This window comes from Tiliqua scincoides, chromosome 1 (assembly GCF_035046505.1).
Source record: "Tiliqua scincoides isolate rTilSci1 chromosome 1, rTilSci1.hap2, whole genome shotgun sequence".
Classification (NCBI taxonomy): Eukaryota; Metazoa; Chordata; class Lepidosauria; order Squamata; family Scincidae; genus Tiliqua; species Tiliqua scincoides.
Window position 1 is genome coordinate 22887903 of NC_089821.1, and position 21644 is coordinate 22909546.

General features: G+C 44.5%; 2 protein-coding genes across 2 annotated transcripts; one reads left to right on the forward strand and one right to left on the reverse strand.

The window, feature by feature from the left end:
* Nucleotides 1–4161: 4161 nt before the first annotated feature.
* On the forward strand, nucleotides 4162–5280 carry C1QTNF4 (C1q and TNF related 4). The gene has a single exon (XM_066611286.1). The coding sequence runs from the start codon at nucleotides 4162–4164 to the stop codon at nucleotides 5278–5280; it is 1119 nt and encodes a 372-aa protein (XP_066467383.1).
* A 3781-nt stretch (nucleotides 5281–9061) lies between these two features.
* Nucleotides 9062–21489, reverse strand: FAM180B (family with sequence similarity 180 member B). Its single transcript, XM_066633028.1, has 3 exons — nucleotides 19429–21489; nucleotides 14257–14324; nucleotides 9062–10503 (listed from the first exon to the last, which is right to left on the reverse strand). The coding sequence occupies exons 1-3, from the start codon at nucleotides 19514–19516 to the stop codon at nucleotides 10054–10056; spliced, it is 606 nt and encodes a 201-aa protein (XP_066489125.1). The 5' UTR covers nucleotides 19517–21489; the 3' UTR covers nucleotides 9062–10053.
* Nucleotides 21490–21644: the final 155 nt, after the last annotated feature.

The following is a 21644-nucleotide window of genomic DNA, read 5'->3' on the forward strand; positions in this document are numbered from 1 at the left end:
ATAGGCCGGTCAGCCTAATATCCATACCGGGTAAGATGGTGGAATGCCTCATCAAAGATAGGATCTCAAAACACATAGACGAACAGGCCTTGCTGAGGGAGAGTCAGCATAGCTTCTGTAAGGGTAAGTCTTGCCTCACAAACCTTATAGAATTCTTTGAAAAGGTCAACAGGCATGTGGATGCGGGAGAACCCGTGGACATTATATATCTGGACTTTCAGAAGGCGTTTGACACGGTCCCTCACCAAAGACTACTGAAAAAACTCCACAGTCAGGGAATTAGAGGACAGGTCCTCTCGTGGATTGAGAACTGGTTGGAGGCCAGGAAGCAGAGAGTGGGTGTCAATGGGCAATTTTCACAATGGAGAGAGGTGAAAAGCGGGGTGCCCCAAGGATCTGTCCTGGGACTGGTGCTTTTCAACCTCTTCATAAATGACCTGGAGACAGGGTTGAGCAGTGAAGTGGCTAAGTTTGCAGACGACACCAAACTTTTCTGAGTGGTGAAGACCAGAAGTGATTGTGAGGAGCTCCAGAAGGATCTCTCCAGACTGGCAGAATGGGCAGCAAAATGGCAGATGCGCTTCAATGTCAGTAAGTGTAAAGTCATACACATTGGGGCAAAAAATCAAAACTTTAGATATAGGCTGATGGGTTCTGAGCTGTCTGTGACAGATCAGGAGAGAGACCTTGGGGTGGTGGTGGACAGGTCAATGAAAGTGTCGACCCAATGTGCGGCGGCAGTGAAGAAGGCCAATTCTATGCTTGGGATCATTAGGAAGGGTATTGAGAACAAAACGGCTAGTATTATAATGCCGTTGTACAAATCTATAGTAAGGCCACACCTGGAGTATTGTGTCCAGTTCTGGTCGCCGCATCTCAAAAAAGACATAGTGGAAATGGAAAAGGTGCAAAAGAGAGCGACTAAGATGATTACGGTGCTGGGGCACCTTCCTTATGAGGAAAGGCTACGGCGTTTGGGCCTCTTCAGCCTAGAAAAGAGACGCCTGAGGGGGGACATGATTGAGACATACAAAATTATGCAGGGGATGGACAGAGTGGATAGGGAGATGCTCTTTACACTCTCACATAATACCAGAACCAGGGGACATCCACTAAAATTGAGTGTTGGGCGGGTTAGGGCAGAAAATATTTCTTTACTCAGCGTGTGGTCGGTCTGTGGAACTCCTTGCCACAGGATGTGGTTATGGCGTCTAGCCTAGATGGCTTTAAAAGGGGATTGGACAAGTTTCTGGAGGAAAAATCCATTATGGGGTACAAGCCATGATGTGTATGCGCAACCTCCTGATTTTAGAAATGGGCTATGTCAGAATGCCAGATGCAAGGGAGGGCACCAGGATGAGGTCTCTTGTTATCTGGTGTGCTCCCTGGGGCATTTGGTGGGCCGCTGTGAGATACAGGAAGCTGGACTAGATGGGCCTATGGCCTGATCCAGTGGGGCTGTTCTTATGTTCTTATGTTCCTCTTGCTGTAGTGTTCCTCACGCCCGCCCCTGCCACCCATTCAACATCCTGCACCATTCAGGAGAGTCTTCCAATGCTCAGAGCACCTTCTTGAGGGAAGGCAGTGCAAGGAGCTGCCTATTTCCTGGGCAGACTTCCGCTCAGACTTTTCTGGATTCAGCCCTCTTATTTTGTTCTTTGGAAGCTTTCATTTAGATAAGAACTAAAACACAGTGCTTTGCATACAAATAAGCAGCTCTGAGTCAAGAATCACAGCAATGCTATTCCAGAACCCCATTGCCAAAAGCTGTGAGGAGAGCTTCATGGAGAGAGGGTCATAATCCTCAAAGATTTCCATGCAATGCATCTGCCTGAAAATAAGTAGAATTTGCTGCAGGTGTAGACAAAGGGATCTAATATCTCCATGTAATTCTGCTTATATGAGTGTTGATTGAGATAGAACAGTGTTTTTCAAAGTGTGGATTGGGACCCACTAGGTGGGTTGCAAGCCAATTTCAGTTGGGTCGCATAGCAGCTAGCTCAGCCGGCCCTGAAAATATAGGGTACGGAGCGTCTAGGCAGGGCAGGCTCTCAATGGGAAAGAGGCATAAGAACATAATAATATAAGAGGGCACCAGGACACAGATTATGTCATGCTGTCTTTTGTGCTTCCTGAAGCATTTGGTGGGCCACTGTGAGATACAGGAAGCTGGACTAGATGGGCCTTTGGCCTGATCCAGCAAGGTCCTTCTTATGTTCTTATGAGGCATGGTTCTCTGCCCTGAATAGGCGGGAAGATGTGATGCTAGAAAGGAGGGAGCGCTGCATGGTTGGCAAAAGATCCAAGTCTGTGTTTTGCTTTGACTTCCAAGTTGGAATGTTTGAATGCAAAATATGCATAGTAACAGCACGAGCACACTCCGTAATGGGACCTTTGGCTGATTGCGGCTTGGGTTTGAAGCTTAAATTGATTGTGTCACTTCCAGCCATGATATCACTTCCAGGTTACTGACAACACTTCCAGTGAGTCCCAACACAGTCTCATTCTTAAAAGGTTTTGGAACCACTGAGATAGAAGATTAGCTGCTCAGAAGTTGAGATTTGTCAAAGCAAGGTTTGGAATTAGAGTCAGGCCTGCAAGGAAAGACAGCCAAGACTGAAATTCAGAATTAAGTGTTCTTCTTTCTCGCTCAGCTACTCTTCATAGAATGGCATCCCAATACCCAGAGGCCATACGCTTTACTTCCACTTGTACTTCAGAGCTTCCCATTCCCCCCCCCCCCCAACATCATAAGCTTTTTAAGAGTACCAGCCTTCTGCCTTACAAACTGTTTGGCTCCCATGAAACAGCCTTGGGAATGCAGAGAGCCATCTGGCAAAGAGCCAGCCCTGGAGTGACAGACAGGGCAGACCGGAGACCCTGGCCATCAAGCGCTCAGACTGAGTGATGTTTTAATGAGCACCGGAAAGAAAAGATAGTGAAAGGCGCTTCATATCTATGCAGTGACTGCCAGGCTTGTTCTCAGACTAGAAGCACCAATAGATCATGTTTTGGCCTCTTGCCATTCGAATCATAAACACTGGAGCAGGCCAAAAATGTATTCAGTCCCATCTTGACTGTGTTTCCCATGGGCTGGGCCAGGGTGGTTCATTGTAGTCTATTGACATACGGTCTATTTTTAATCACATAGCTTGGGTCGCTTCTCTGATGGACAATTTCATTGTATTGATCTGAAAGTCTTTGTATGCATTTTACATGGTTCCCTTTTCTTATTTCATCCCTGCAACAATTCTACTGCCACTGCTGGTAAATGAAGTAGTCTTTCTTGTGTCTACCAGAAAACAGCTGCACATCTCAGCAACTTCACACAGTCTGCTTCAGTCTTGCCAACAAGAAAAGCATAAGCAGGACAAAGAAAGCACATCTCAGCACCCAAGCACTCTGGCCAGTGGCCTTGTGGCACTCAGTCCTGACACTCACAGTGTTTCCAGGTGCCCTCTCTGGAAACAAAGCATCTTGAACCAGCAACATGTACTTCTTTAAAAATACCCAGCATCAAGGTTAAAGTTGCTGTAAAGTTGAAAAACAAGACAGAGGAAAATCAAATTCTGTACTACTTTCAGCTGCTATGGCTAAGAATAGAACTTTGTAGCAAAATTAGTGTCTCTTTGGGCTTGCCCTGCAGACACATATTCAAGGATTGGATCTGCATCTGATCGCCCACAGTTTTCAGTGTTCCTCCACACTGGTCATGCCCCATCTTGCATTGTACGAAGGCAACTATAATGCTAGCTCAAATTTTCCCCAGCCAACTCTTGCATCAATTGATATCATTCTTTGTGGTCTTATTCTGACCAACAGCCAAAGTTGGATGGAGAGAAGCCTGCATACAGACTCACCCTTAGAACCCATTCCTGTGCATGTTTACTGAGCAGTAAGTTCCACTGTGCTCATTGGTGCCTCTGACAAAACTAATGTACATTAAAATGCAGTCCTAATGACTTGATCTAGTAGCAGCCATGACTATATCACCTGTGGCAGTCTTTCATGGAGTGTCACAGAATCTCTTTGGTTGTTGGATTTCCAAAGCCCCTGTTTATAATCTGGTCCTATTAGTGTGTGTATAAGAAGTTACAATTTTGGACCTATACTGAATTTGGAGGGCAATTTGACTAAAATTGTATCCTTTTCCTTGCAGGTATGATGATTCCTCTGAAAACTCAGCTTCTGTTTGGCTTCCTGTGCCAAGTAGCCTGCCTCCTCGTGTATGGATTCCCTGTGGATTCCGGGACTGAGTTCCGATCTGCCTTCTCCGTTGCTAGAACGAGCAGCATGGAAGGAAGCACTGAAATGGTGATCACCTTTGACAAGGTCTATGTGAACATTGGTGGTGACTTTGACCCCAAAACTGGGCTGTTCCAATGTCGTATCCCTGGAGCCTATTATTTCTCCTTCACAGTTGGGAAATACCCCAAGAAAAATTTGTCAGTGATGCTGATGAGAAACAAGAATGAAGTGCAGGCAATTGTGTATGATGAACATCACCGAAAAGAGCGAAAGGTGGCCAGCCAGAGTGCCATGTTGCAGTTGGACTATGGTGACACAGTCTGGCTGCGTTTACATGGTGACCCCAAGTATGCCCTCTACAGCAACGTGGGGCCCTATACAACTTTCAATGGGTACCTCATCTATCCAGACGTATCTGGCTATTTTCAGAACAGTGTGGGCTCCCAGGAACTAGGACAGGTTTCAGGGTCCCCCACTCACACCATTCAACAATTCTCTGTGCACCAGAATGAAATCACAGAAAGACAACTACTTTCTGACCAGCCAAGCAGGTCACAGGATCCTCGTTCAGCATTTTCCGCTGCTCGTTCCGAAAGCCTCCTGGGGTCAGATGAGAAAGAAATGCAGCATGAACCAATCACGTTTGACACCGAGTTTGTGAACATTGGGAAAGATTTCAATTTCTCCAGTGGCATCTTCACGTGTCGTATTCCAGGCGCTTATTACTTCTCCTTCACCATTGGCAAGATGCCTTTCAAGACCATGTCAGTGAAGCTCATGAAGAACCACAATGAGGTTCAGGCAATGATCTACGATGACAACCACTCCAAAAGGCGTGAGATGCAGAGCCAAAGCATCATGCTGCAGCTGCAGTATGGTGACACCATCTGGCTCTACAGCCACCAGCATGATGGCTATGGTGCCTACAGCAACCATGGCAAGTACATCACCTTCACTGGTTTCCTTGTCTATCCAGAGTCAAAAGCAAAGCCGCCTCCAGATGTCAGCATGTCTCCAGGATCGAGGGTCTAAACAGAAATCTCAAAAGAGCAGAAGAGAAGCCAAGATGCAGCAGACTCTGGTGCAGGTCCTGGACGGACATCATCCTTTACATGACAATGTTACGAGCATGCTATTATATGTCCAGTGCATTCCTTACGCTGCACGCTTGTGTTCTGACTGCAGAGCCATTGTTGTTTCTCCCATTCATCTGTAGAATGACCTTCGCAGGATATGTGTGTTTGTTCATTATTGCTGTTCAATTAAAGCATAAAGCATGAAGTAGTTGGGGGAGTAGAAAAGACATGGGGCAGTGGGATGAGATGTGGATAAAAGACTGCTTTAGAGAAGCTGACAGAACTTACAAAAGGCTACCCTCTCGACAAGGCACTCGGGAGCTGGTAACATCCTCTGCATGTGCTGAGAATCATCTTGAGAGAGGGACAAATGTAATGAAGCAATGAACTCAATAAAAACCCTGAGACAAATGGTACTATACATGCTTCTACGTTTGATGTGGTATCAGATTAGCAACAGCCAATTGCCTAACGTCTGTTTTAGGAGAGCCACCAGTGGCTCCGCAGGGGAAGGGGACTTTTGTAATGAACTTAGCCCCACAATGGGGCTACTTAACACTGCGCCCACTATTGAGTAGGCACAGAGTCATGGAGTTCCATGTTGAGCTGAGAGGCAGTTCTGCCCCCTCCCTCCCTGCTCCCTTCCCCACCATGCCTCCTCCCCACCCTCTCTCTGCTTTCCCCCACCACACCTTGTCCCGGAACGCCACCTCCCCAGCTCCCACCATGCCCCAACTCACCTCTCCATTGCCCAGCGGTCTGGGCTACCACCAGGCAGTGGATTACCGGCCTCTGACCGGTGCTGTACCAGTGCATGCTCGTGCTGGACCAGCTCCGACACTCGGCGAGCGCTAACCCTCACAAACGTGCTTTATGGCACTTTTTTGATGGTGCAGACTGGTAGTAAGTCTTGTCCCAAGCTTGGATTGGGACAAGCTTTGGGCGCTTAATATTTTATAGGCATAACCACCTAACTGAATAAGTCAAAGCCATCACAGTTAAAAGGAAAGGTCACCTTTAATGTTTTTGCATTATCTACTTCATTAACTGACCAGTGCCAAAAGAGCCACAAAAACAAATATACCCTCAATGCATCCTAGCAATTAACTCTTCCCCCACCATTAATCTACTAAACTCTTATTGGTTTAATCTAGCAAATAAGCTCCTCATCCATGTGTATGTGTTATGATTGCTTCTGCTTTGGCTATCTCATGTACCAAAGATGAGCATTAGTCTTATAGGTTACGTGCCTTGAAAGCAAATCATTTGTGTACACTTGAACAGGCTTTATTATTATTATTAGTGCAGTGTGCAAATACTGTCTATTACTAAAGCCAGCCCTGCAGGCATACCGTCACTGGGTAATTTTTTGTGTCTGCCTGCAGCAGCACCTTAACCGTAGCAGCAAATGAAATGAAAGGGATTCACCAGGCTACATTCAACTGTGGTGAGAAAGTGAAAAGCCATCTGTCAGAGTTTAGGCATTAGCAGTTCAAGCCTATTGAGGGCCCATGCCGGTGCAACATGCATTCTGCCAACACGTGCCGCTGCAAAAGTGCTGGAAAACACTATGTAGTAGTGCAAAGCCCAGGCATGCCCGTGGGAAAGCTAGTTCCTTCCCACTGGCGCTGAGGGAGTGACAGAGGCCCACCGGAGCAGGTAAGTTCAGTGCAAGGGTGGGGAGAAGGTGGGAGAGGTGAATAGGGTGGGGGGAGGGCGGAATGGGGAGGAGTTAGGTGGGGGTTGAGCAGATTGGGCCAGGAAGAGGATCAGGATTGTCGGCACCAGCACACACCAAATCCAGAGGCCCTTCTGGGGCCTGATCTGCCTGCACGGATCAATAAGGACTTGTGCCAGCGATATCGCAGCTCTGAGATGACGTGTTGCAGCCACCCCATGCAAATGTACCTGTACCCTGAGGAGTCCTCCAGCAGCCAAAAATCCCCTATGGAATGCAGCTTAGCCTGCAATGGTGGTGCTGCATCACTCTGCAGGGATTTAGGTTGGATTGGGCAGTAAGGGCCCAATCTTATCCAGTTTTCCAGCACCAGTGTAGCCTCAATGCAGCCCCAATATAAAGGAACAAATGTTCCCATACCTTAAGGTGGCCTCTGTGACTGTGTCCTCACCACAGGATGCAGTACATGCCCCAACAGCACTGCTGCACTGGAAAATTGGATAGAATTGGGCCCTAAGACTTCTATGGCCTGCCAATTGATGTGAATTGGCAAACTTTATTCCAGCCCACATAAATTTGTGTCTCCCTAGTTTAAAACATGGATGTTCTTCTGGCATAGGTACAATGCTTCAGTCCAGGGACATGTGGGGCTGGGGAGGCAAGTGAGGCAGAGCCCACCCCCACCCCCCACCGCACATCCCTGCTTCAGTTCCATTCTGTGTTATTGAGCAATCATGTTAGACAGACAAGGGGCCGATAGAGATCTTTCTTTGTTAAGCTTCTACAGTCAATAAGTGTATACATTAACATTTTAAAATATAACATTGTCTTTGGCATACTGAAAATATAACATTGCTTTCCTTGTCTACAGGAGGTTTCTGGCAATACTCTTTGTTTATAGATAACATTAACTAACCCCATGCAGACACCTAATTGGAGGTGTATTCTTCAGACACATTACACTGAAAATTGACCTCCTGAATATGACTGATACCACATTCAGGTACATTTTCCATATCTCGTTTCTCACCACACAGCACCACCTACTAACAGATGCAGTCAAGCAAGCTAGAGCATCCTCAAGGGATATTCAGTGGTGGAAGTGGCAGGTAGTAGCAAAAAATAATTTGCTAACCACCTTCCTCTTCATTTGAATGTGCTGGATGGAACGCTTGGCAAGCTACGTCTGACATTGTGGAGGTCTGGGGCAAAACACCCTTGAAGCCATTCATGTTATACAGTTAGAACTGCTGAGCTGGAAGGAATTCCAACAGATTGACAGTTCAGCCTCTGAGAAAAGTATTCCCAATATTTAATCCATTTCTGCTCAACATTGCATATATGCAACAGGAACCAAATGTATATACCTGTGGGCCGGGCAAAAATGGTTTTTTATATAAATCTGCTTTCTTGTAATTTGTATTATGCTGCTTGGATAAAAATCACTGTAAACTCAAGGATTGACACTGGTCAATGTGATTTTGGGCACATGGAGCAATGAACATGTTGCTAACATAACTTTTCATGCTTAATTCAAATATGCAATCAAAATTTTTCTATCACCCAGTTTTTCTGTGATGAAACTTTTTCTTTGTAAGTATACTGAAAGATTTGACCTATTATGTCACCATTGGTTATGATATTTTTCACCATATTTTTTAAATTTTTTTTAGTACTCTATATACAGGCAGGTGGCAGACAGATAAGTTTTGCAGTGTGACCCAACACAAACGTAACCAGTGTCAGCAACCTATGCCACTAATGAGCTGACATTCACTGTGTAAGCACTGAGATAATTTGAGTTCCCTTTTGTCTAGTAATTACACAGGCCAACACACATTTTGCTTCCTTAAATGTTACACCAATTCCTGGATATATTTGGGGTGCTGCTTCCAAAAATGGCATCCTTTACCCTATCACGTTTTGCCCTATCACACCTGTGTCACTAAAAATATAGTATAGCCTCATTAGTGAATGGTTCAAGCAGCTTCATCATGAGAAAGCCTACACCATGGCTTCCTCATGAGGAAGCTGCGTGAACCATTCACTAATGAGGCTATACTATATCTCCAAAACTAGACGTGATAGGGCAAAACGGATGCCATTTTTGGAATCGGCACCCCAAATTCATATCAAACCACCATAAAGTTTGGGGAAAACTTTTCAGACCCTCAATTTTGTAGGCCTGTGTTATATTACTGTGCAACTGTGTTGTAGTTGATACTATGTCATTATGCCAAGAAAGTTTTTAAATCATCCAGATACCTTCTGGAACCCCTTGCCACAGGATGTCCATCACATTCATTCAAAGATACGGGATTAATATGAATTTCTTCCCTGAGAATCGTGGTGCCGTCAGTGACGAATATGATGAGTAATTTCATCAAGACATCTCAATCATGGAAAAGAAGTACCAGGGAAAGTGGAGTTGTAGCTTGCTTACTGATTATCATTGGACACTTAAGAGGCATCTTGCAGTTTATAAATACAGAAGAAAACTATCGACCATCACTTTTTAGGTAGTATGAATAGTATTTTAAATCTACAATACTTTTTTTTTCAAATTTAACCTGTGTCACTAAAAATCCCTGCATGATAGAAAAAAACTAGTAACATATTTGAACTCAGCATAAAAAGTACTGGACAATTTTTCTTGTGTGCCAAAAATTTAGTTTTCTTTTGTAGGCCAGTGTAATAGTGACTGAGTAAGGCACTGGCTTCCTGGATTTCATGATCTGACACCCAATCCCCACCAAAAGCATAGAGTTTTCCAATTCAGATGAGAAAAACATTCTGAACAGTCAGTCCTATAGAAAAATCTGTGGCAGCAGTTGTAGACCTTGAGCAATAAACTACTCTAATCATGTTGAAGGAAAAGCTAAGAGGCCCTCAGTATACTAGAAAAGATAAAACCGACGAGGGCAGAGAGGTGCAGTGGATAACATCATCTAACATGTAGTTTTCATAAACTAAAATGTACATATTGCATATGAATGTACCCATGTGTTGTAAGACTGTGACCTGCTCTTTTTGCATGAAGTGTGTCCTTACTCAGCCTCTTCGGGTCTTGGCTATGCTGGACTGGTAGATCTTTTTCAGTGCAGTAATGTAAAAAGGCATTTCCTGCCAAGGCTTGGAAGCCAGAAGTCGAAGAGAATCCATAGACTCTGGAGGACAGAATTGTTTGCAGAGCTCATGGACTATTTCAGTGACCAGCTTGGAGAAAAGGTGGATCCAGACATTTTTCTCCAGGCCTTGAACTGAGCGAATCTGGTAAGCACAGTAGACTGTCATGAAGCGGAGCTGCTCAAATTCCCCTGGGGTTATAGGTGTGTCAGACTGTGAGAGATGGTCCAAGTGCTCCTCAATCCCAGCTGGGTTTTTTGGAATTTCATGCTCCAAGATCCGGAGTAACCGCTTGGCAGGACGAAGGGAGGCCAGCTCCTCGTCTTCAATCCTGATTGTCTGATTGGCCAAAATTTCAATCCCGTCCCAAAGCAACTGGAAAAAAACAAGTAAAAATATGGATTAGCAGACAGTATCTCTCCATGTTCAGGATCCAAGTGATCATCATTTTGGAGATAAGAAGAAATTTCCACTTGGGACACAATGCAAGTGATCAGAATAAGGGGCAAATTTGACTTCTAGTGTAGCATACAGCTTGGCTCATTTGTTTGAATCAGCTGAACTAAGAACATAAGAAGTCTCCTACTGGATCAGGTCAAAGGCCTATCTAGTCCAGCTTCCTGCATCTCACAGTGGTCCAGCAGACCACTCAGGGATTACACAAGACAACAAGATATCTGCATTCTGTTGCCAATCCCTTGCACCTAGCATTTGGAGACAGCCTACTTCTAAAACCAGGAAATTGCACTTACCCATCATGGTTTGTAACCTGTGATGGATGTTTCCTCCATAAATCTATCGAATCCCTTTTTAAAGATATCTGGGCCAGGTACCATTGCCACATCCTGTGGCAAGGAGTTCTACAGGTTAATTAACCAATGGGTAAAGAAATATTTTCTTTTGTCTGCTCTAACTGTTACTAACAATTCCCAAAACTATCCAAGTACTTCATGCATAGCGCACCCTATTCTCTTTATATTCCTATTCTTTGTTCATAACACACTACATATGTTCATGAGAGGCTGATTTCAATTAACTTTGGGTCTCTTCCACGCCTGTGAATATATACCACCACAACCCATCATTTTTTCTTCCAGAGTTTTCATAGCCTGCACCAGTTTGCAGGCATGTTGCACAAGTGGAATGCACTTTGAACCTCTGGGGTTTCCAGCCTGTGCTAGTCCACTGCATGGAGCTTATTCACTGGTGCAGCAGGGGATGGGGGGGGGGGGAGAGAGAGAGAGAGAGTGAGAAAGAGGTGATACTATGGTGGTTTCCTCCTTTCACATTTCAAGAATTGCAAGTCTAACAAGGAGGTCACAAGCTGTTATGCAGAATAGATGTGCTGGTTGTTTGGTATCATGATATGTTACAAATTAACAAGCATTAAGTGGAGGCCACTGTCTTTGAGTGCATCTTCAATTGGTGGGGTATGACCCCAAAGTAGACTACGTTTCATATCAGGTGGGTTGTGCCATACATATTCATTAAAAATGAGCACTGTGGTTAGGTTTATTAAAAGTGCGTCTCACATCTAAATGATGACTACTCCTGCTTTAGAGACTACTGAAGTCAGGTGAGGTGGCCAACACTAAGTGTCATCATCATTGGCATCCTTCAGTCTCGGAAGACTATGGTTTCGCCCTCTGAAAAGTGGTTCGGGAGCAGCGTCTAGTGTGGTTGAAAAGGCCAATTTAGGAGTGACAATCCCTTCCACACTGGGAGCAAATGTAGTCTGTCCCTGGTGTGTCTCCCTGCCTACAGGCCTTCTTTCTTTGCCTCTTTGCCTCAGTCTGTTGGGCGAGTGTCTCTTCAAACTGGGAGAGGCCATGCTGCACAGCCTGCCTCCAAGCGGGCCACAGAGGCCAAGGTTTCCCACCTGTTGAGGTCCACTCCTAAGGCCTTCAGCTCCCTCTTGCAGATATCCTTGTATCACAGCTGTGGTCTACCTGTAGGGCGCTTTCCCTGCATGAGTTCTCCATAGAGATCCTTTGGGATCCAGCCATCATCCATTCTTACGATATGACCAAGCCAACGCAGGCGTCTCTGTTTCAGCAATGTATACATGCTAGGGATTCCAGCTCGTTCCAGGACTGTGTTGTTTGGAACTTTGTCCTGCTATGTGATACTGAGGGTGCATCAGAGGCAGCACATATGGAAAGTGTTCAGTTTCCTCTCCTGTTGTGAGCAAAGAGTCCATGACTCGCTGCAGTACAGAAGTGTACCTAAGACGCAAGCTCTGTAGACCTGGATCTTGGTATGTTCCGTCAGCTTCTTGTTGGACCAGACTCTCTTTGTGAGTCTGGAAAACGTGGTAGCTGCTTTACCGATGCGCTTGTTTAGCTCAGTATTGAGAGAAAGAGTGTCGGAGATCGTTGAGCCAAGGTACACAAAGTCATGGACAACCTCCAGTTCATGCGCAGAGATTGTAATGCAGGGAGGTGAGTCCACATCCTGAACCACGACCTGTGTTTTCTTCAGGCTGATTGTCAGTCCAAAATCTTGGCAGGCCTTGCTAAAATGATCCATGAGCTGCTGGAGATCTTCTGCAGAGTGCGCGGTGACAGCTGCATTATAGGCAAAGAAGAAGTCACGCAGACATTTCAGCTGGACTTTGGACTTTGCTCTCAGTCTGGAGAGGTTGAAGAGCTTTCCGTCTGATCTGTTCCAGAGATAGATGCCTTCTGTTGCAGTTCCAAAGGCCTGCTTCAGCAGGACAGCAAAGAAGATCCCAAACAAGGTCGGCGCAAGAACACAGCCCTGCTTCACTCCACTTTGGATGTCAAAGGGGTCTGATGTGGAGCCATCAAAGACTACAGTGCCCTTCATGTCCTTGTGGAAAGACCTGATGATGCTGAGGAGCCTGGGTGGACATCCGATCTTGGGGAGAATCTTGAAGAGGCCGTCCCTGCTGACCAGGTCGAAAGCCTTCGTGAGATCTATGAAGGCTATAAAGAGTGGCTGTCGTTCCCTGCATTTCTCCTGCAGCTGTCTAAGGGAGAATACCATATCAGTGGTGGACCTGTTGGCTCGGAATCCACACTGCGATTCTGGATAGATGCTCTCTGCAAGTACCTGGAGCCTCTTTAGTGCAACTTGGGCAAACAGCTTTCCTACAACGCTAAGGAGAGAGATGCCATGGTAGTTATTGCAGTCACCCGTAGCCTTTGTTCTTGTACAGCGTGACGATGTTTGCATCCCTCATGTCCTGTGGTACTCCACCTTCTGTCCAGCAGAGACAGAGGATTTCATGCAGCTCAGTGGCGATGATCTCTTTGCAGCACTTTAGGACCTCAGTAGGGATGCTATCTTTCCCAGGTGCCTTGCCAGAGGCATTAAGTGTCAGTAGCCCCAAAAAGAATGAATTCTCTCTCGATCAAGCATACAGTTAGTCTGAAAAGCCCTATTGCACAATCACAAGATTCAGATTCTTCTTTTCTCCTTCTTCTAGCAAAGCCAGTGAATGTCACTCTGATGAGCAGTGGTAGCCCAAGGGTGCCATCTGGTGGACCATATTTTAGGAAAGCAAAAAGCAGAATTTTTTTTCAGTAGTTTCTGATTAACCCATTTAAAGCTTCAGTTTCAGAGCCAAAGTGAAAGTGAACCTGTGATCTGAAACTGAAACTTTAGATGGGCTAATTGGAAACTACTGAAAAGCACTCTGTTTTCTGCTTTTCTCAAATATAATAACAATCTCATGTAAAAATTGGAGAACCAAGGAAACAAAGTATTTGTGTATCCCACATGTCAAAGACCCAAAGCCAATGCCATCCCCTACCTACAAGGTATTTGGTATATTGGCCTCCAGCTAATGAAGGGACCCATCACTGTTGCCTCTCTGAGATCTGTGACTGTTTTCTTCAATTATATCCCAGTGATATTCACCAATGTTGAAAAAGGGGCAAAAGTGACATCATTGTTGGTAGGCAATAGCAACCACACTAATCCTGATCCAAACAAAGTAATGTGCTTCAAGCCCAGAAGTTGGAGCTACAGATGCCCTAGGCAGGGGAGGTGGCATATAACAGAATTGGTAGAGGTGGGTCTCTGTCATGGGAGCTTCCATACCAAAGAGCAGAACTGCATTACTGAACCTCATCCATTACCACAACAGGTCACTTAACTTACCTCTAAGATGATCTCCGCATTCTCAAACCCATTTGAATCTGCAAGATCCTTGTGGTGAATTTGCTCATCTGGAAACAACAGTCAAAGAAAAGAGAACAGAGAATTTTGTTTTTAGAAAGGGAGTTATCAGCTACCAAGTTTTAGTATTACCTGAGCTATCACATTCACATACATAACTATATCTGACTTCCCTTCATTTTGGTTTTAGAAATCAACATGGGGCAATGAGAAATAAATTGTAACTCTTCTTATAATAACTCTGGAATGTTTAGAGCAGTGGTTTCCAAACTGTGGGTTGGGACCCACTGGTGGGTCACAGCCTGATTTTTGGTGGATTCCATAGCAGTTGAGAAAAGCCTCCAGCAAAAACACAGGTGATGGAAGGATCAGCTAACTCATTGCCTCAAGTCCTGAGACTTTTCAAAAAATCAGCTGCTAACTACTAGCTGCTAACTGCCCTGTAAAGAGCTGAGCTCTTGCAGTTTGCAAGATAGCTGCTAATTGCCCTGCAAACAGCTGAGTCCTTACAGTTTGCAAGGAGCTGAGATCCTGCAGTTTGCAAGCTTGTGTAAATATAGGGAGAGAAATGTTGGAGCATCATCTCTCTGGTTATTATTGTGCATAAATAAGTAAAAATATTATTTCTTTCTAGACTTTTTTAAAAGTCCTGTAAACCTAGGTGGATTCTGATAGAGCAGCATTTTTAAAAGTGGGTCCCAGTGCTAAAAAGTTTGGGAACCACTGATTTAGAGTAATGATATAATTCATCAAGACTCAATCATCTCTTCCCCCTTTTTCATAGAATTGTCATTCCTTCATGCAGTATGAATACCTCTGAGCTCTGTAAGTGAAAGCCGCACTCTCTGGGCTGGAACATGGCAAAGTGACGAGCATCTTCTCTCACACACTCCACAGTACCCATGAACCTGTTGGCCCCATTTTGTTCATCTTGCCTAGCGGTTTCAGACTCAGAAAGGTCCCTATTTTGTTATACATACAGTTCTAGTAGCTTCCCCTGTCTTTATAAGCCCAGGCTTCAATAGGCTATTACTCTCATACTAAGTTCCTTGCATGTTGCTTGGACCTTCTTACTTTACTGGATTTTCTCCTCTTCCCTTCCCTTTTGGCTGTTCTCAAACTGCAACCATACAAGTATAAAGACCATCCCAAACTGCAATTACTGCAGTGTGATGACATATCCTTTCACCCCATAAAAACATAAGAACCCCATTGGATCAGGCCAAAGGCCCATCTAGTCCAGCTTCCTGTAGCCCACAGTGGCCTACCAATGCTTCAGGGAGCACACAAGACAACAGGACACAACCTGCATCCTAGTGCAATTCCCTACATCTGGCACTCTGAGGTAACCTACCTCTAAAACCAGGAGCTTGTAAACCCCCATGACTTGTAAACGTCCAAGTCACATAGGAGCTGCTCCACTTTAGAAGCTATCTACCACAAAGAATTAATAACAGATAGCAATGCAATTACTCTCCAAGGCAATGACATGTTCCAGAGTGGAAATCAACTGTAGTCAGTCTGATTGCCAAGTAGAACATTTATCTTGAGGGAGACCAGGCCATTTTTCATCACACTCACCATCAGGGACCTCTCCCATTACACCTGAACTACTACTGCATTAAGAAAGCAATATTTTATTTCTGAAATACCATAACAGATGCCTTGTGATAACATAACAGATGTCCTTGCGATACAAGGACATCTGCAAGAGGGATCTGAAGGCCTTAGGGATGGACCTCAACAAGTGGGAAACCCTGGCCTCTGAGCGGCCCGCTTGGAGGCAGGCTGTGCAGCATGGCCTTTCCCAGTTTGAAGAGACACTTTGCCAACAGTCTGAGGCTAAGAGGCAAAGAAGGAAGGCCCATAGCCAGGGAGACAGACCAGGGACAGACTGCACTTGCTCCCGGTGTGGAAGGGATTGTCACTCCCGGATTGGCCTTTTCAGCCACACTAGACGCTGTGCCAGAACCACCTTTCAGAGCGCGATACCATAGTCTTTCAAGACTGAAGGTTGCCAATACCAAATAACAGATGCCTTATCACTTTATAGTGATCTTGGCAAAATCATGATTGCTCAAACAAATGCTTTAAAGAACAAGAGTCTTGTTCAAGACTCTTTGTTTCTTTAAACAAGTCACTCCTGACTTTTCCTCAACGGAGCCAAGGGCGGGGTGGCAACAGAAAGGAATTTCTGACTGGGCCTGGTCTGTCTGTCTCTACGCACTATTAAATTAGACTCTGGCCAGGGACAGGATATATCAAGGCTTGCAGGGCTGGAGAAAAAGACCAGCTGAAGCCTGAAGGAAAGTCTGAAGAAAGCAAGAGCACCAGATTGGAAATGACTTTGGAGGAGAGTGGGAGCTTCTTTCTACTGGCCTCTCCATCTGATACACCAATGTGGTCATCACCACCCCACAGAATTAACAGTGCAATCCAATGCCTGTTTCAGACAAGCCCCATTATTTCAATGGGACATTCTCTAGTAAACCTGTATAGCATTGCAGCTTTATGTATCTGTTAGGAGCTGTGGCAGGCTGAAGTTTGACCTTATTTGAGAATATCCCAACCGGGCCTGGGAGGGGGTGGGACCAGCCTCTGCCCCTTAGGCCGGATCTTAACCCCCCTCCCAGCCAGCCCAGCATTACACTGGGCTGCTTGGATTTGCACCAGTGATTTTGCTGGTGAAGTTCCAAATAGTCCCATGGGGTGGCTGGCATATGACAGGGGGTAAGGAAAAAAATATCCCCTTACTTTGAGTTGTGCACCAGCCACCTTCTACCCTGTGCTGGATGCAACACAAGCCACTTGTCCTGCCTGTTTCAGCACAGGTTAGGATTGGGCTGCCCTATGGTCTTTGGAAACTTTAATTGATTTTGTTTTATGTTTAATGTTCTGCTTTTATATTTGTTACATCTAAGACAATAAATCTGAATAAGGTCAAAAGACATAGATAATGGTTTAATGCAATTCTCGTTGATGGACGAGCTTTGGCATGCAAGTTGTTCTCAATGAGGTGGCTCCCCCCCCCAAAAAAAATTACACATTGAATTTGCAGTGGCACCTTACATCATTATTTTCAAAATTCCAAATGACAAACATTTGGAGAAAGTAAGAAAAATGAATATGGTGTCCAACTCATGTTTTTGAAGTCAATGAAACTAATAAATATGCTATCTTCTCCCCAGTCTCCAATATAGCTGCCTGCATTTTCCCTGCTTTGCTGGGGGCCTGATGGAGACAATATCAGGTCGTATTTTCCAGAGAAGTGTCCTTTTTGTACCAGTATATCACATACTATTCATCCTACTACTGTCTTCATCCAACCACTTCACAGATCACAAGAGAACAGAAGATCTAAGTTGGATAATGGGGAGGTCCAAAACCTATCTGTTATCTACTGAAATACACACATAAGATTAACGTGAACTGTGGAAGCTGGAAAGCAAGCTCCTGATCCACATCGTTTTGGGTTTTGATAGAGACGTTATTCTGTCAAGAGCAAAATGAGAACAAAACATGAGCAACACATGTCAAGGTCATGAGTGCTAGGAGCAAAGTATTTTCAAGGGCTAATGGACCTTTGGGGCTAATGGATTCTTAAAGGCACCAGCTAGATTTTTTTATGTAGCTGTTCTTATTGTAAACTGCTTCCAGTTTTCCATTCTGGAACAGCTGTCCCCCAGGGAACCAAAGAAAAGCTAGTGGGAGTTGTTCAGAGGATGAGACCATGCACTTCTGCTTAGAGAATAGGCTACGCCTTCAACCAGACTGAATTCAGGAGCAATGATCAAAGCCAGATGTCTGTACTTTTGCACTAAGCTTGGATTGGAACTGTATTTATTTTTCCTTGATGTGTAGTCCAGGCAGCTTATAATTTATTGCAAAGGTAATGGAGCTCTTAAAAGCTTTTCGTTAATTTCCACCACTTACTTTAAATAAATAAATAAACATTGATTGATTGATTTGTGGCTGACATTGATAGGTGTTGCTGTGACTTTGACAGCGATATAGTAGATTTGTCATCAATTTTGACATGGAAAGCTTTGTTTTTTTTTCAGAATTTCTCCATCATGCCACCTTTAAAAGACACAGGGGCCCCAGTCTGAACCAGGATTTGGCAACATGACAGCTGTTTCACATTCCTGATCCTGTTCAATTTTATTACCACTATACATTCCAAGATGTCAAAACCAACAGCAGTTAGAATCCAGGAAACAATACAAGAATGTCCCTCTGAAAGTCCATAATATTAACAGAACAGGAAGATGGTGATAGACAAGAGCAATCAGATGCAGTATATGAACACAGAGTAGACTGTTGCAAACTTATTTTCACAAGGAACCCCTTTTTCCAGGTTTCTCACATCTACCATCAATATTCTAAAACGACAGAAAAATTTCCATACAGTGCTTAACATACTGATAATTCCAGCTAAGGGGAAAAACTGTGTAGAAGTGGCCCATGCAAGCAGATCTTTATCCTAGATATTAAACCAGAAGTCAGAGAAAGTCACCGTTGGCTTCTCTGCAAAAGAAGGAAAAAATATTGTGTGAAAAGCCATTGGGGTGGGGAGGGGGGGAGAGAAAGTGAAAGAGTGAGAATGAGAATCACCTATGAGAAAGGTAGGGTCTTTCTCATAGGATTGACAACTTCTGAGTAGGGAACACATACACAAGTTTTTTGTTATGAACAGGCATAAATACAACAAGCACAGCTTTTCTCATCATAGATCTCCACACTGGAGACATTTGCACCTGTTGAACTGATCAGAGAGGTATTAAAAGCACAGAGCCTCCCTTTCAGAATACTTCTTGTTGTCCCCTTCCTTGCCTTCCCTTAAACTTGTTGCTGGGATCTGTTTGGCACATGGCTACATGTCTTGAACAGTCACATTTGGGGGAAAATTTTAGTCAATGCAGTTCAATCTTGCAGTTCTAGAATACTGTGCACTTGCCAAACTTCTCAATGGTAAATATAGATTTCCTGTGTTTAATTCAATAGCTGTACAATTGGTCTTGATTAGCATTCAGGCACAGAAATATCTTTGATGTTGCTGCCAACCCATCCACCTGGAACAACTGTTAATAACTGTTGAAAGGAATAGGCTATGATTTCCAAAGCAGCCCTTTCCCATGCAGGTGCACATCCTACCTGTCTGTCTCCGTGAGCCAGCAAGTACCCCAAGAAATAGGGTTGCCCATAGCCAGGTTCCAAACTGCAGCTGGAGCATCTGGGCCATGTCCGGAAGACAGTCCTCACCCTTAAGGCAGACACACACTTTGGATGAAGCTACTGTCGTTTGCTGTTGCTTCTTCGCCTTCTCCTTGCAATCCCAGAAGCCAGTGCTAGAAGAATTCCTTCTCTCCAACTCCCTCCTTGCAGTTGAACTCCCAATTCCTTTCTATTATAATGTGAAAACATTGACATCCTCGGCTTGGATTCTCAAAGTGCTCTGCCAGCACAAACCCCAGCGCAAGCCCCGTTTCTTTCCATTTAGAGCACCGGGCTGTTCCTTATTTTCATTCTGGCACACTGTTTTAAGGCCAAGTTGTCCAAAAGGCCATAAGCTCTGCTCGTCTTAAAGGAGAACACGCTCTTAATAGCCAAGAATTTGTACTGAAAGTCTGAAACGTGCAAAGGAATAAACTAGTCCTCCTTAAAAGGCCAATTGAAGCCACCTGAAGAAAACGAGGTTAGGCTACAGACTGCTTTGCTTGAATAATTCTTTTTTGCCAAACTTTTGTTTTGGAGCATGGAAGTATATCAGCAATTCTTAAATGCCACAAGAGGGTGGAACTGACAAGTCTGTGCAGGCTCCATAGCATCCTGAACACATTAAATCAGAGAAAATGTCATTTCTTCTGTTCTGCAACATCCCTTAGACAGGCGATCTTAACAATGACCTGTCAAATCAATACAAAAACTTGACCCTTTCCATTAGCCAGTAACCCCCACACTGAAGTTGAATATGCTCTTTGAAAACCTATTAGAATCAGATTCAGCAACCACATGTTCACAGGCATTTTCCAGCGCACTTTCAGAACTGAGCAAAAAAAAGGAACTGTGGGAGATTAAAGCTTCAACAACCTGAATGAAAAAGGTGTGCGTTCAGCCAAATTCCAGTTTCTGAGCAACAGGCTGAGAGCTAACTCACAACTGCCTGCTTGCTGTCCCTTGCTGTCTCCCTCTCTCTGCTCCACTGTAGAGTCTGGAGTATGGTTGCCCAAATTGATACGGGTTCTGCTCCTGCACCTTTTAAATCATTGCATGGAGTAGAGAATTTATGCTTGACTTTCCCCATCATTATGGCATACTTGAGATGCTGCCGGAGCCAAAATTTTACTCCATACCACCACTGAAAGCAGAAGACTGTAGTCCAATATTGTAACTTCAAAACTCACATCCTTCTCAACACATCTAGTGCCATAAGCTGGGGGTAGCAGAAGCCAATGCACACCAAATTCAATTGAGCTCAGTGTGCTTACCCCCAGAAAAGTATGCATCACATTGCAGTGGTTCCCAAACTCACCACAGTCATGATTCCCTGTAGTCACAAAGCCCTTTTGCGGTACTGCCACTGCCCAGCTGTCCAAGACATCTCCCACACAATTCAAGAAGGGGATACCTGAGGCTGCTGGGAACATCCTATGGGGCCCCAGGATGTTCACCGTGGTGTCCTTGGGCACTGCAGCACACAGTTTGGGAACCAAGGTATTTGGTTTTCAAGGTATTTTCAAGGTAATTTTGAGTATATGCGATTTTAACTTTATGTGCTGACTTGGGAATACAAGCCTTGCATAAGGTGCAAACAACTATGAGGTGCTTTGCACACAAGACTGTGCAGGATTTATAGTCTCATTCCACAAATAAAATCACATGCTTATCATTGCTTTAGTTGTGTCATATGATAAAAAGCATAAATGAGCTGTGGATGGGATAAACTGCATCCTTGCCTAAAGTGTTTCCCACTAGCACACAGAGACACTGTTGCAGAATACAGGCCACTCCCTCCAGGGTTCTCGACACAATGATGACTGCATGACCACAACTATATTCTTTTTTCAAGCTGGCACATACAAACCCAAGAATTCAAATGGTTTGATAAAACGCACAGATTTAAATTGAAGTGAGTAATGCTCTTTAAAAACAAACCCCAGTTCCCTGCTATATAGAGCATACCATATTAGACAGGAGCTTTACACCAAGAGAGTGAATGAGGGAGGCTGGAACACTAGTGCTTGCAGCAGGCTATCATTATTGTGTGTGCTTGCGATCAGTTAATGGTTACAAAGCAAGGAAGGTTCCCTTCTCATTCACTTTTTCCTTAAGGCTTTTTGTTTGCTTCCTGAAAGGAGTTCATTGCTCTC